The sequence below is a fragment of the Cherax quadricarinatus genome, unplaced genomic scaffold (genome assembly GCF_038502225.1).
Source record: "Cherax quadricarinatus isolate ZL_2023a unplaced genomic scaffold, ASM3850222v1 Contig147, whole genome shotgun sequence".
Taxonomy (NCBI): Eukaryota; Metazoa; Arthropoda; class Malacostraca; order Decapoda; family Parastacidae; genus Cherax; species Cherax quadricarinatus.
Genome location: NW_027195173.1, coordinates 89,186 through 104,118, shown reverse-complemented (window position 1 = coordinate 104,118; position 14,933 = coordinate 89,186). Strand labels below are relative to the sequence as shown.

Below are 14,933 nucleotides of genomic sequence, written 5' to 3'. Positions count from 1 at the left end.
GACTTAATTTTTTGACCTAACATTGTTTTGACTGGGTATTTTTTACTTGGGGTATTTTTGACTTTGGGTATTTTTATCTTAGGGTATTTTTTACTTACTGTAGGTTCATCGGAACATGACTCCAGAATAAGTCGAGGACCACCAGTATACAGAGAAGCTTCAAGGAAGAGCTAACGGAAGTAAATATTACAGATGTGGAATTTTTGTCCAATAAACTTTGCCGCTCTTCCGCAATGTGGCTCGACCAGCGCGGTGTGATGTGTTGTGGTGCCTGGGTGGTAACCGTAGCTTGTGTAACCAGATACATGATACATATCTTGTTTACCCGGTAACGACGGATGTCTTGTGTACCTGGCTACATGATACATGTCTTGTTCACTTTGATACATGATACATATCGTGTTTACCTAGATACACGATACATATACAGGTGAACAAGACATGTATCATGTATCCAGATTGTGGAGAACTGGTTCTATAAATACACTTTCCTGCATGAAACAAACATAAGACAAGCATTACTTATCTTTTAACAGCACGATGTCCAGCAGCCGCTCCCTGGAAATCCCTTTGGGGCGCCATCTCAGTGTCCACAGAGGCTGTTGATTACCAAGTGAGTTATTACAATTTGCCCCAAAGGAGCATATATCCAGCATTTCACTATTATCTGAAATGCGTAGTGGTACTGGGTTTTTGTAGATGGTATTCCGATAATGGTCTCTAAGGGGGACAATATTCTACTCACATTAACCTAACCACTGCAGTATCTTGAGGCTGATGAAAGGGGAATAAAACCTGCCCGACTCATAGCTGGAGTCCTGTGTTTTTGGTGTTGACACGAAGCTGATATTGGTGTCTTGACTGAAGACTTAACAAAGTGTCTCGGGGAATATTGCACTGAAGTTTGCCACAACGTTGGAAATGTTTGCTGCAATCACTCGCAATACTGGTTGCACACTGTCATTCAATACCATCATTTGTTCATACTTTCATGATATTATCCACCACAGGAGAACACGGAGACACAATAAACACTACAGTGGACCCCTGGTTAACGATATTTTTTCACTCCAGTAGTATGTTCAGGTGCCAGTACTGACCGAATTTGTTCCCATAAGGAATATTGTGAAGTAGATTAGTCCATTTCAGACCCCCAAACATACACGAACAAACGCACTTACATAAATACACTTACATAATTGGTCGCATTCGGAGGTAATCGTTATGCGGGGGTCCACTGTACTTGATTAGTTCTACCGCGAATTTCCTGACTCGTATAAGGGAACTAGTTTAACTTTCCTAGTTTCCTGAGACTATCAGAATGTACAAGAGTGAGCAGCGCACTGATCACTACTCTCCCTTTGTCTTTTAACCCGTAAACGGTCCAAACGTATATATACGTTTTTTCAACATCTAAAAGTATGTAAAAAAAAATGTAGATCTTCTTTTGTTTTACATGTGAAAACGTGTAAAAAAACTTTTATCTACATTTTTTGTTGTTATATTTGAAAATATATAAAAAAAAGTAGATCTACTTTTGTAGCTGCGAATTTGAACGTCGATCTGTTTGGACCGTTTAAGTGTTAATGATGAGGCAGCAACGCCCTCGTGACACACACGTCTCGTCCGTTCCTTGAAGCAATCTGAGCCCTCATCCTGCCCAGTGCCCTCCAGTTCATCATCCACACAAAGGAATATGCTGAACTCAACTTTATATACCTTCGTTGCTAGTCTTTGCAACCAGAATTAACACAAGAGTGCAGGTTTCTTGTTATTTAGCTGTAGGCTAGAAGCCATAATATCCCTGACTTGTAGATCTAGTGGAGCGCAGGTTTTCTCCTAATTTTCCTGCATGGGGAAAAGAGTAATGGATTTAAATTAGATAAGTTTAGATTTAGAAAGGACATAGGAAAGTATTGGTTTGGAAATAGGGTAGTAGATGAGTGGAACAGTCTACCTAGTTGGGTTATTGAGGCTAGGACTTTGGGTAGTTTCAAATTTAGGTTGGATAAGTACATGAGTGGGAAGGGTTGGATTTGAGTGGGACTTGCACATCAGAGCTTATTTCTTGGGTAGCATTGAAAATTGGGTTGGTCAAATGTTTGTTAGTGGGATGAATTGTAAAGGACCTGCCTAGTATGGGCCAGCAGGCCTGCTGCAGTGTTCCTCCTTTCTTATGTTCTTATGTTTAACCCTCATTGTGTAGTTGATCAGAAATTCTAGCAAGAGAGAGAGAGACGTGGTACATACACGTCTCTCTAATTAAAGTTATTGTGCAAGGAAGGAAGAGTCCATTGGCCCCTACCTGGAGGGCTAGGTCCCTCAAAGAGCTTAAGGGGGCTGAGGGCTGAAAGATACCCCCACTTTTATTGGAGATTTTTCTCCACACAGATGAACAAGATACGTATCATAATTTCAGGTGAACAAGATATGTATCATGTATCCAGGTGAACGAGATACGTATCATGTATCTAGGTAAGTAAGTATCATGTATCCAGGTAAACAAGATATGTATCATGTATGCAGGTGAACAAGAAGTTTACCTGGATACATGTGAAGATATGTATCATGCATCTAGGTACATGTATCCATGTAAACAAGATGTTTACCTGGAAACATGATACATAAGATATGTATAATGTATCCAGGTAAACAAGATATTTACCTGGATATATAATACATATCTTGTTTACTTGGATACATGACACATATTTAAAAGTCAAAAATTCCGTATAGTAAATCCTCAGTATAATAGATTAATGTAATACTTTCGTTGTCATTGTTTATTGCAACAGTTTTTTAAATGTATTGTTTTCCCAGTTTATTGTATTATAAGTTTGCTGTATTGATTTCAACGTGCTGTTTACCCAGTGGGTTGTACTGTTGTGGAAGTCCGCTGTATTGAGGATCTACTGTATGTGGTTGCTTTCTATTTTATCTATTTGTAACACTGTCAGTTGTGTACTGCCTTTGTTGCTCTGTGCAAGAACCAGGAGCTGCAGTTGATGCTAGTTTGCACTTCCTCAATTGCTATCAGCCTTGTTTTACGTGTGACTTGTGTTATTGAATTGCGACTAGTTTGTGTTTGTTTAATATTGCGACTAGTTTGTGTTTGTTTAACCCTTAAATGGTCCAAATGTATATATACGTTCTCTCGCGTAGCGCCCCAAACGTATATATATGTTTCATTTGTCATTCATTCAACAGTGGCGCGATAAGACTGAGTCACCTAGACATGAGAAAATGGCTGTGCACACTCAGTGTGCACCATGTGACAAAAATTGGGGACGCCTGGGTACCACATGCTCTTTTTTCCTATATAAAAAAAGTTTTTTTTTTTCTCAAAATATTTGGGGCGCTGAGCAGGTGAACATATATATGTGTTTGGACCGTTTAAGGGTTAATATTGTGACTAGTTTGTGTTCGTTTAATATTGCGACTAGTTTGTGTTTGTTTACACTCATTCTGTTTCCCCTCAGGCTTATCATTGCCAGTGTTGACCCCGGGTGTTGTGCCCGGGCATTGACCCTGGGTGTTAACCCCTGGTGTTGACCCCAGGTGTTGTCCCCCAGGTGTTGTCCCCCAGGTGTTGTCCCCTGGGTGTTATACCCCCAAGTGTTGTCCCTTGGGTATTGTCCCCCGGGTGTTGTCCCTGGCTGTTGTTCACCAGGTGTTGTCCCCAGGCGCCACCCCCAGGGGTGGACAAGCGCAGAGTTGACGGGTGGTGAGAAAGATACGCTTATGGGGCAGAGCTTCATCGAGAATTTACTCCCACTTATGGTTTTATTCTGCCAACAAGGAGTGCATTGGCAAAGTTCTTCACTGTGGCCATATCTTTCTCACCGCTCGTCTTGACTTTATTGATTTACAGATATATTTCTTAAATTTAGTTGCAAAATTTTTATGAATACGTATATATATATTTTGCATATATATATATATATACATGTACAAGCATATATATACACACCCCTCTGGGTTTTTTTCTATTTTCTTACTAGTTCTTGTTCTTGTTTATTTCCTCTTACCTCCATGGGGAAGTGGAACAGAATTCTTCCTCCGTAAGCCATGCGTGTTGTAAGAGGCGACTAAAATGCTGGGAGCAAGGGGCTAGTAACCTCTTCTTCTGTATATATTACTAAATGTAAAAGGAGAAACTTTCATTTTTTCTTTTGGGCCGCCCCGCCTTGGTGGGATACGGCAAGTTTGTTGAAAGAAAAGAAAGATATACATGTATATATATGTGTGTGTGTGTGTGTGTGCAAAATAAGCAAAGGGGATGTTGAACCATAGCTCTAGGCCTCTTGTGTTGCAATCAGTACATCAGGAGCTTTCAGTGTTGCAGGAAATCCTGAATGAATCTTCTGCTTTATCATTGCAAGTGTCTGATATGTTGAGTGCAATGTTTGAGGCCTAGAAGTATCATTAACCTCCCCCCCCCCGTGGTTATTTTGCATCTTCCGTTGCTCGTTCGCAATTATTGCATAATATGTATATTAGGAACCATTAATCAAGCTGTAAGATGGACAACAAAAGTGATTAGTGAAGTAAAGGGATTTTTCCCACAGTGTTGGGTATAATTGATGGTTATACTTGGCGTCGGAGGTGGCAGTAAATGCGGTGTTGTCGCATTCTCGCTGTCATCACGGCTCAGAGTCTGAGGAAAATGCTGACACTTTTTTAAATATATATATACAGTATATGTACACTTTTTTTTACCTTGATATTAGTTTCTCTGCCAAGGCAGGCTGACCCATAGAAAAAATTTCACCATTGATCACATCACCAAGGAAATTCGTATTTTTTTCCACGGTTATTTTGCATACAGTGGACCCCCGCATAGCGGACGCCTTGCATAGCGGACAATCCGCATAGCGGACGCTTTGTTCGCTAAAATTTTGCCCCGCATAGTGGACAAAAACCCGCTCAGCGGCCTTCGTCCGAGACGCGTCCAATGTGCGCCCTCAGCCAGCCTCACATGTGCCGCCCGTGCCATTGTTTACCAGCCAGCCTCCGCGGTAACATTCAAGCATACACTCGGAATATTTCGTATTATTACAGTGTTTTCGGTGCTGTTTCTGGAAAATAAGTGACCATGGGCCCCAAGAAAGCTTCTAGTGCCAACCGTACACCTCAAAGGGTAAGAATACCCATTGAAATGAAGAAAGAGATCATTGATAAGTATGAAAGTGGAGTACGTATCACCGACCTGGTCAGGTTGTACAAGAAACCAAAATCAACCATCTCTTCTATTGTGGGCAAGAAAACGGCAATCAAGGAAGCTGTTGTTGCCAAAGGTTTAACTGTGTTTTCGAAACAAAGATCGCAAGTGATGGAAGATGTTGAGAGACTCTTATTGGTGTGGATAAATGAAAAACAGCTAGCAGGAGATAGCGTCTCTCAAGCGATCATATGTGAAAAGGCTAGGAAGTTGCATGACGATTTAATTAAAAAAATGCCTGCAACTAGTGATGATGTGAGTGAATTTAAGGCCAGCAAAGGTTGGTTTGAGAGATTTAAGAAGCGTAGTGGCATCCATAGTGTGATACGGCATGGTGAGGCTGCCAGTTCGGACCACAAAGCGGCTGAAAAATATGTGCATGAATTCAAGGAGTACATAGAAACTGAAGGACTGGAACCTGAACAAGTGTTTAATTGTGATGAAACAGGCCTGTTCTGGAAGAAAATGCCAAGCAGGACCTACATTACTCAGGAGGAAAAGGCACTCCCAGGACATAAGCCTATGAAAGACAGGCTTACTTTGTTGATGTGTGCCAATGCTAGTGGTGATTGCAAAGTTAAGCCTTTATTAGTGTATCACTCTGAAACTCCCAGAGCGTTCAGGCAAAAGAATGTCCTCAAGGATAATTTGTGTGTGCTGTGGAGGGCAAACAGTAAGGCATGGGTCACTAGGGAATTTTTCTATAACTGGTTACACCATGCATTTGCCCCCAATGTGAAAGATTACCTAACTGAAAAGAAATTAGACCTTAAGTGCCTCCTGGTGTTAGACAATGCCCCTGGTCATCCTACAGACGTGGCAGAGCGACTTTATGGGGACATGAGCTTCATTAAGGTGAAGTTTTTGCCTCCTAATACCACTCCTCTCCTGCAGCCCATGGACCAGCAGGTTATTGCAAACTTCAAGAAACTGTACACAAAAGCTCTGTTTCAAAAGTGCTTTGAAGTGACCACAGACACTCGATTGACTCTAAAAGAGTTTTGGAAGGATCACTTTAATATCCTCAATTGTGTAAACCTTATAGGTAAGGCTTGGGAGGGAGTGACTAAGAGAACCTTGAACTCTGCTTGGAAGAAACTGTGGCCAGAATGTGTAGACAAAAGGGATTTTGAAGGGTTTGAGGCTAACCCTGAGAGGAGTATACCAGTTGAGGAATCAATTGTGGAATTGGGGAAGTCCTTGGGGTTGGAGGTTAGTGGGGAGGATGTGGAAGAGTTGGTGGAGGAGGACAATGAAGAACTAACCACTGATGAGCTGATAGATCAACTTCAAGAGCAAGAGGCCAGACCTGGGGAAACTGGTTCAAAGGAGGGGAGAGAGAAATTGAAGGAATTGCCTACTTCAAAGATTAAGGAAATGTGTGCAAAATGGCTTGAAGTGCAAATCTTTTTTGATGAAAATCACCCTCACACAGCTATTGCAAGCCGTGCTGGTGACTGTTACAATGACACTGTTGTGAACCACTTTAGACAAATCATAAAGGAACGAGAGGTACAGGCCACTATGGACAGATATGTTGTGCGAAAGAAGTCCAGTGACTCTGAAGCTGGTCCTAGTGGCATTAAAAGAAGAAGGGAAGTAACCCCAGAAAAGGACTTGCTACCTCAAGTCCTAATGGAAGGGGATTCCCCTTCTAAACACTAACACTCTCTCTCCCCTCCTCCCATCCCATCAATCATCACCAGATCTTCAATAAAAGTAAGTGTCATGTAATTGTGCATGCCTTTTTCAGTTTGTGTGTACTAAAATTAACATTTTTTTGTGGTAAAAAATTTTTTTTTTCATACTTTTGGGTGTCTTGCACGGATTAATTTTATTTCCATTATTTCTTATGGGGAAAATTCATTCGCATAGCGAACATTTCGCATAACAGCCAGCCCTCTTGCACGGATTAAGTTCGCTATGCGGGGGTCCACTGTATTTTGATATTACCTGTTATTCACCAATGTGGTCTACATGGTCTAAACTGCTCCAAAACCAAAAGTTTTGGAACAGTCAGTGACAGAGAGGAGTCTTACTACAGCTGGATGCCCAGCTGAGAGTGAGTCAGTCAGTCCTGATCCCTAGCATCCAACAATACAGGAAGGCCCTGATTATATAGCAGGTTAGGTTCCGGGCTAGCCCAGAACCTAACCTAACCTGTGTAATTATTCTAAGCGCTAAACCCACAAGGGTCATAATGCACTGCAGGTTAGGGTGTGGTAAAGGTTTAATATACAGCCTCTCCTTGCTTATCGACAGAGTTGCATTCCTAAGACCACGTCGGCAAACAAATTCATCGCTAAGCGAGGAGCATACTACAATAGTACACAAATAACCCGCACATAAAAGAGAGAAACTTACAACGACGTTTCGGTCTGACTTGGTGTGACTTTGTCCATGGTCCAAGTCGGACCGAAACATCGTCGTAAGCTTCTCTCTTTTATGTGCGGGTTATTTGTGCATCGTTCCAGTCACGGTATTGTGCCTTTTTGTTATTTATTATAATAGTAGTGAGTTTGTGTCAGAAATTTTTGATATTGTTTTAATGTCACCTTTGCACCATTTATAACATTTCTAATATACATTATTTAGGTATGCAAACTGGTCAGTGTCAGTCGTAAGTCCGAGGCGTCAGTAAACGAAGACGTTGCTAAGTGAGGAGAGGCTGTACTTGACCAGAGACTAGCGAGGGCAGAGAGCATAACAGAGATACACTTAGTAAAGTCAGTGATGAGCGCTAAACAAAGTATAATCAAGTTATTATAATCAAGGGGAAGCGCTAAACTCTTAGGATTATGCAGCGCCTGTGGGGGGGATGGAAGGTATTCAGGTTTAAATCAGGTAAATGGAGCACAGATCCAATTCCCTAGATCAAAAGCCTCCTCACCAACAAGGAACCTTCCTTGAGGGGTAGTATAATCAAAGGTTGTGTAATAAAGTGTGTTAGAGCAGTGATGTCTGAGGTAAATTCTGTGTCGCTACAGTGCAACAAAATACAGGCACCGCTTTATGGCGCTTCACTTTACAGCGGTTTTCAATTCTAGCCGTTCTTCATTTATTCAGACATCCTACAATAAATATATTCACCACTCACTATATGCTAAGGAAGAAAATATTTTAAGGTAAGTAATGTGTGTACTGTATATGCATTTTTTAGGCCTAGTTTTAGACAGTGTTTCTTTTTTTTGTAAATACAACTGAGAGTGTGCATCCACAATTGAACAGGAAAATATATGCTATTCAATTCTGTATCAACTTTTTCAATCACATTTGCAATCAGTGACACTGAATAAAGGAGGTTTATAAGAGAGTTCACTGTACACAGCCTCTCCTTACTTGGTGCCGTATTCGCTTTCCGACGACTCGGGCTTACAACGGGCTCTCTGACCAGTATGCATACATAATGTATATTAGAACTGATTTCCTCTATTCTGTTTATTACAATATACAGTACACTACTGTATAAACATTTGAAAATATACCAGAAATGTTATAAATGGTACAAAGGTGACATAAAAACATCAAAGATGGTTGACAAACCCACTACCATTGTAATATGTTCCTCGCTTAACGATGAATTCGTGTACTGACGTAGTCTTAGGAACAGAACTCCATCGTTAAATGAGGAGAGGCTGTATATTGTTAATGTCAACTTGTGGTAATATTTTCATAAAATATGCCCAGTTTACCAGCGAGCTTGCAGGATTTACCTTCAATGCTGCCGCCGCCCTACCACTCTTATCTTCCCTTCTTGCAGACGGCTCTGCGTTTGACTTACAATCGCTTTTTGACTTTTTGTCAGCAGTTGGTTTACTGTACAAACTTTAAAACCGAGCCCATAGCGTCCTTTCCAGCCCTTTTCTCTCCTCACCTCTGACCCCCTCTCAACCTAGCTGTTCATAGCTCTGGCACTATTTTCTGCCCCGCAGCACTGTATAGCCCTTGTCAGTTTAGTGCTTTCTTTATAATAATAATATCCATAATACCAAATTATACGCTAAACCCACATAGGCAGTGGTGTTTTGGCGAGGGCACTCAATGCCAGCGAGAGCCTCTGGATCCAAGACTTGCAGCTGATTTAACTACCATTTCCCCCCCTGAAGGGGCTGCATGACCCCAACGATTTTAGCGCTTCCTCCGAACTGTCTTGGAACAATGTATGTGTTGTATACGTACTTGTAGAAATGATTATTACAATGTGGCCTCGGAAAATTATTTTGGCGTAAAAGTAAGGTTACTTATCAATACGATCAAGTGGGGTTGTTTTGCTTAAGCAAAAATGTGGTGCAAGTTGGCAGCTTTATTTTGTGCCGGACAATACTGCATTATACAAAATTATAAGAAATATACCATAAAAGGTAAATGCTAAAAATATTAGAAAATAATAATCATATTTCTAATATTTTAAAAATTTGCCTTTTTTAGCGCATTTCTAAAATTTCTTAACATTAATAATAATAATAAATTTAAGAAACTTTAACACACTAAGAAAAGGAAAATATAAACAAAATATTAGAAATAAATTGATTATTATTAAGAAATTTTAAATAGATTTAACCCTCAAACTGTCCAAACGTAGATCTACGTTTTTTTAACATAAAGCATGTTAAATACAGAGTTCGGAGCTCTACCCACATGAACATAGATCTACGTTTGGACAGTTTAAGGGTTAAAAATGGTAAATGGGAATTTTTTTTTTTGAAAGCCTTAATTAAGGATTCTTCAGGTGAAAAAACTTCTTCATGGCGGTGGCGTACTTCACTGCCACGGCTCTCTGCTTCCGTCGCACTAGCTCGTACTGTTTCTTGACTGCGGCATTACTGGGGTCGATGACCAAAGCCGCTTCAATGTCATCTATGGCAGTTTCGTAATTTTGTATCGCGGTGTTCGCCACTGCCCGCCTGTATAGAGCTTTGACGTTCGCAGCATCCGCCATAAGGACCGTCGTGGCGGCGGCAATGGAAAGTTTGTAGTGGCATTGGTGGAGGTGGAACAAGGCTAGGTTATTGTAGCACTGACATTTAATAGCTCCGATCTCGGCTAAAACATCCTTGGCTTCGTCGGGGCTTATCATGGAGAGCCATCGTACAGCATTGCGGAACATGACAGCGGCAGACAGCTGCTTCGAGACGCTGCCCTCTCGGTACAGGCCGCTACCTAGGTTTTTAAACTTGATGCCAATTGCTAGTTTTTCCTTTGGTGTAAACTCGAAGACTGATTTTCCATTCTCGACGATGTCCAGGTGTGCAGTGAATGTCAGTGTGACTGACTCTGCAGCAAGATCATCACTGATGTAGCGTCCGGGAATACCAACTGTTACCAAAGCACTCTCTCTGTCAACCATAACGGAAAAGGCCATTTCCAGTGCCCGGTCTATGGCGGACACGGCATCTCCAAACACCCACGTGTCCGCACCTTCAGACAGCAAGTACCGGGAGTTGAGTAATGCTGTATCACATGAACACTGCACGCACTGCACGTCCACGCATATTTTTGCCTGCTCCCTGGGACGGGCTTTTCCAGTAGTATAGGGTCGACCGTCTTCCACCTCCACAATTCCACCACAACTAACACTGATTTTTCTCATTCTTAACCCTGACCTCGACTATTTATACTTACAACAACACCTCAAACCTATCATAAACAATACCCAGAACATTTCAAATGCTCATGTTAATACTACCGTAGTTAAGATACAAGATACATATACTCATGGTAATACTATCCTAATTTAACATACTTGTTACATATGCTTATGTTAGCTATCAATGAAGTTAATTTTTAAAATACGACATATCCTTCTCTGGATATTTTTGCGATTTCTCTTCAAAATCAACAAAAGGTTAAGACACATACTTTTTTTTCCTCATTCCTAAAATAACAATAGTAATACTGACAGTTAACAGTAACACTGACAGTTAACAGTAACACTGACAGTTAATAGTAACACTGACAGTTAATAGTAACACTGACAGTTAATAGTAACACTGACAGTTAATAGTAACACTGACAGTTAATAGTAACACTGACAGTTAATAGTAACACTGACAGTTAATAGTAATACTGACAGTTAATAGTAACACTGACAGTTTCTACCTGTGATAGTCACATTAATTTACAAAACTGAAGTCCAGCATTTGGCACAATGTGTATAATACTGTGAGGCTGGATGACCTGACGGAGAAAATACTATCTACTGCCTTACTATCGACTACTTTACTATCTACTATTTGACCTTAATGCAGCGCCAGACCTCAGAGAAAGTTTATAGAAAGTTGTCTGTTTTGTTGCGAGTTTGTGACGGGTCGTTTGTGGTGTCAGAGTGACGGGGGAAAGCCGTCAGTTGTGCTGAGTGTGCGATGAGTCGCTGGACAGCGGTGGTGTCATAGCTCTGGGTACCCTCGACTTCCAGGCAGCTGCTGTCGAGAATTAATGGAAATTTAACATGAGAAAGATGGAAAATATTTGAAAAAAATAGAATTTGCAGTCTATGGAATTATTATTATTGCATTCATAATGGCCTATTAATTAACAAATATAGAACACAATCATGAACCTTGGAACACAATCATACAGTAGTGTACCATATACATGTATTGTATTAAACAGAAAAAGAGGAAATCAGCTCTAATATACACTATTTAGGTGTGCATACTAGTCAGAGAGCCGTCTCATAAGTCCGAGTCATTGGTAAACAAGTAGATTGCTAAGTGAGGAGATATTGTCATTTTCTGGGAATGCAATTTAAAAAATGCATAAAAACTTGAACAACACACACTATGGAGACCTCTGCACAAACTTTTCAACTGTGAGTGCACCACCAGGCCTCTGTTAGTGTGAATAACGAACACCATGAAGCAGTCGCATTATTCATATTCGCACCATTCGAATTGTGTAATTTTTTAGTTCACGATTTGAAGAGTTTCGGAGGACAATTTTTTTTTTTTTTTCAACAAGCCAGCCGTCTCCCACCGAGGTAGGGTGACCCACCGAGGCAGGGTGACCCACCGAGGCAGGGTGACCCACCGAGGCAGGGTGACCCACCGAGGCAGGGTGACCCACCGAGGCAGGGTGACCCACCGAGGCAGGGTGACCCACCGAGGCAGGGTGACCCAAAAAGAAAGAAAATCTCCAAAATGAAAATATTTTTATTATCATTCAACACTTTCACCTCATACATAATCACTGTTTTTTTCAGAGGTGCTCGGATACAACAGTTTAGAAGCACTAAATCGAAAATCGCACTTTGAATTACATGCAATTTTGTGCACAATTTCGCACTAAGTTGAAATTTGTACCAATTGTACTCGTACTAATTGAGCCCTGGCTCAATTAGTACCGTCGTAAGTCTAGGACCACTTGTACTTACCTAATATACTGTCCGCTCTTGATGTCCGGAGCATTGAGTGCATGTATGGTTGATTGGGCTCCCTCTTGAGCACTCTTCATGAATAGAAAGCACTTCAAGCGGGTGAGTATCTCGCTCCACGACTGCCACGAGTGACGGTAGATTGGGGTCCAAACATTCCCAGGATCCACTAATACAACCAACACTCCTGAAATTAAAGTTATTAATCAAATATTGTGAAAAAAATTATTTCGTCCATAAGATAAAATGTATATAAACAATAAAATGTATATAAACACAATCCACATATAATGTATATTGGCAGGTCTCTGGCAAGACAGTGAAGGAGTAAGTGATGGTAAAAGTGTTTCTTCTTTTTTGGGTCATCCTGCCTTGGTGGATCCCTAAGCCCCAACAGCCTGATACATTTAGGCCGATCTCCTTAACTAGTTGTCTTTGTAAAACTTTTGAAAGAATGATGCTTAACAGATTGTACTACAGAATCAGACACCAACTTTCCCCCTACCTCTATGGGTTCATGAAAGGTAAAAGTGTGCAGAACTGTATTTCCACCTTTCTCACTGCACACACCTCTACTAGTTTTACCACTTTTCTTGATCTAAAATCTGCATTTGATATTGCGAACAGAACCGTTATACTACATGAACTAGCCAAAATGAATATTGGTGGTAGCTTACTCTGCTGGATAATAGGATACCTGTCAAATAGAGTATCCTCTGTCCTTTACCAAGGCTTCAGAAGTGATTCTAAAGAAATGTCTTTAGGTACACCGCAGGGAGGAGTTCTTAGTCCCATGCTATTTAATATTCTGATTAATGCTCTCCTAAATGCTCTACCTGCCTCACCTAAACATATAGCTATAAGCTATGCTGATGATATCATGATCCATACAACAGGGCATAAGAAGATGAATACCATTCTTAATTGAGACCAAGAAAACTAGAATACAACAATAAATACTATACGAAAATACACTGCAAAGTCGCTGATTTATTAAAAAAAAATGGTCAAAGTTTTTTTTTTCTCATTATGCACTGTGTGCTGCAGGATTTTTTTTATACTGTGCACACTGACCACATAGACCCATTCTTTCATATGAAGGCCTACCAGCTTTCTCCCACTAGATTTGAGGCCGCTAGAATTTATGAGTACTAGTACGTCAAAAACCCCTACGCGTAAGACGTACTAGTACGACCAAAACCCTCAAAGGGTTAATGAAGTTCAAGCAATTTGTAATCTACTAGGCCTCATAATATTTTCCTCTAAAACAGATATTAACAAGCAAATGACATCCCCCACCCATCTATTTGCAGGGTGAAAGTATTAGCTACGTTAAACCTTACAGATATCTTGGTGTAGATGTACCCTTTAACAAATCCACTATACCACAACTAAACAAGAAATGCAAAGCTAGGCTAAATGCTCTCAAAGTTGTTGCTGGCTACAACCCCAACTATGGTGCTAATGTTGCTGGCTACAACCCCAACTATGGTGCTACTGTTGCTGGCTACAACCTCAACTATGGTGCTAATGTTGCTGGCTACAACCCCAACTATGGTGCTAATGTTGCTGGCTACAACCTCAACTATGGTGCTAATGTTGCTGGCTACAACCCCAACTATGGTGCTAATGTTGCTGGCTACAACCCCAACTATGGTGCTAATGTTGCTGGCTACAACCTCAACTATGGTGCTAATGTTGCTGGCTACAACCCCAACTATGGTGCTACTGTTGCTGGCTACAACCTCAACTATGGTGCTAATGTTGCTGGCTACAACCCCAACTATGGTGCTAATGTTGCTGGCTACAACCTCAACTATGGTGCTAATGTTGCTGGCTACAACCCCAGCTATGGTGCTAATGTTGCTGGCTACATCCCCAACTATGGTGCTAATGTTGCTGGCTACAACCCCAACTATGGTGCTACTGTAAGAATCGTGAGAATGATGTACGTAGCCTATGTTAGGTCCTTAATTGATTATGCTGCTCCCATGTTGATATTAGCTAGAGAAAGTTCTCTCTGACCTTTGGAGTTAATGCAGAATGAAGCTCTCAGAATTATTCTTGGCTGTCCCAAATCTACAAAGGTTCTTAATATGAGGAAGGAGCTTGGTATTTCTAGTATCAGTGATAGGATTGTTGAAATTAACACTGTACTCGTTCGTTTCTCATCATTCTAATACCCAGACACTGTCACAGTGAATCTTACCAAGTGTCTAGAGGTAAATACACAGAGATCTAAATAGATTGTGAAAACGTGCAATTGCATTAAGTTTTATAACCTGCATGAACTGTATCACTGTAGGCAACAAGAGCATTTCACCCCTCCATGGAAGATGT

General features: G+C 40.9%; 2 protein-coding genes across 5 annotated transcripts in view; both read right to left on the bottom strand.

Annotated features, from left to right (window-relative positions):
- Positions 1–9,876: 9,876 nt before the first annotated feature.
- On the bottom strand, positions 9,877–10,811 carry LOC128700959 (uncharacterized). The gene has a single exon (XM_053794462.2). The coding sequence runs from the start codon at positions 10,809–10,811 to the stop codon at positions 9,936–9,938; it is 876 nt and encodes a 291-aa protein (XP_053650437.2). The 3' UTR covers positions 9,877–9,935.
- A 670-nt stretch (positions 10,812–11,481) lies between these two features.
- Positions 11,482–14,933, bottom strand: part of LOC128700958 (retinol dehydrogenase 11) — a 29,417-nt gene continuing 25,965 nt past the window's right edge. For 3 of the 4 annotated variants that reach the window (XM_053794458.2, XM_070080100.1, XM_053794460.2), the window contains 2 exons: positions 12,594–12,780; positions 11,482–11,643 (listed from right to left, as the gene is read on the bottom strand). In XM_053794458.2, coding sequence (XP_053650433.2) covers positions 11,490–11,643; positions 12,594–12,780 — 341 coding nt within the window. In that variant the 3' untranslated portion in view covers positions 11,482–11,489. The remainder of the gene's footprint in view (positions 11,644–12,593; positions 12,781–14,933) is intronic. The other variant, XM_053794459.2, reaches the window with a different exon arrangement.

What these genes read in the sequence shown, in the direction of transcription:
- LOC128700959 (XM_053794462.2), bottom strand. Translation starts at nt 10,811, where the DNA reads ATGAGAAAAATCAGTGTTAGTTGTGGTGGAATTGTGGAGGTGGAAGAC.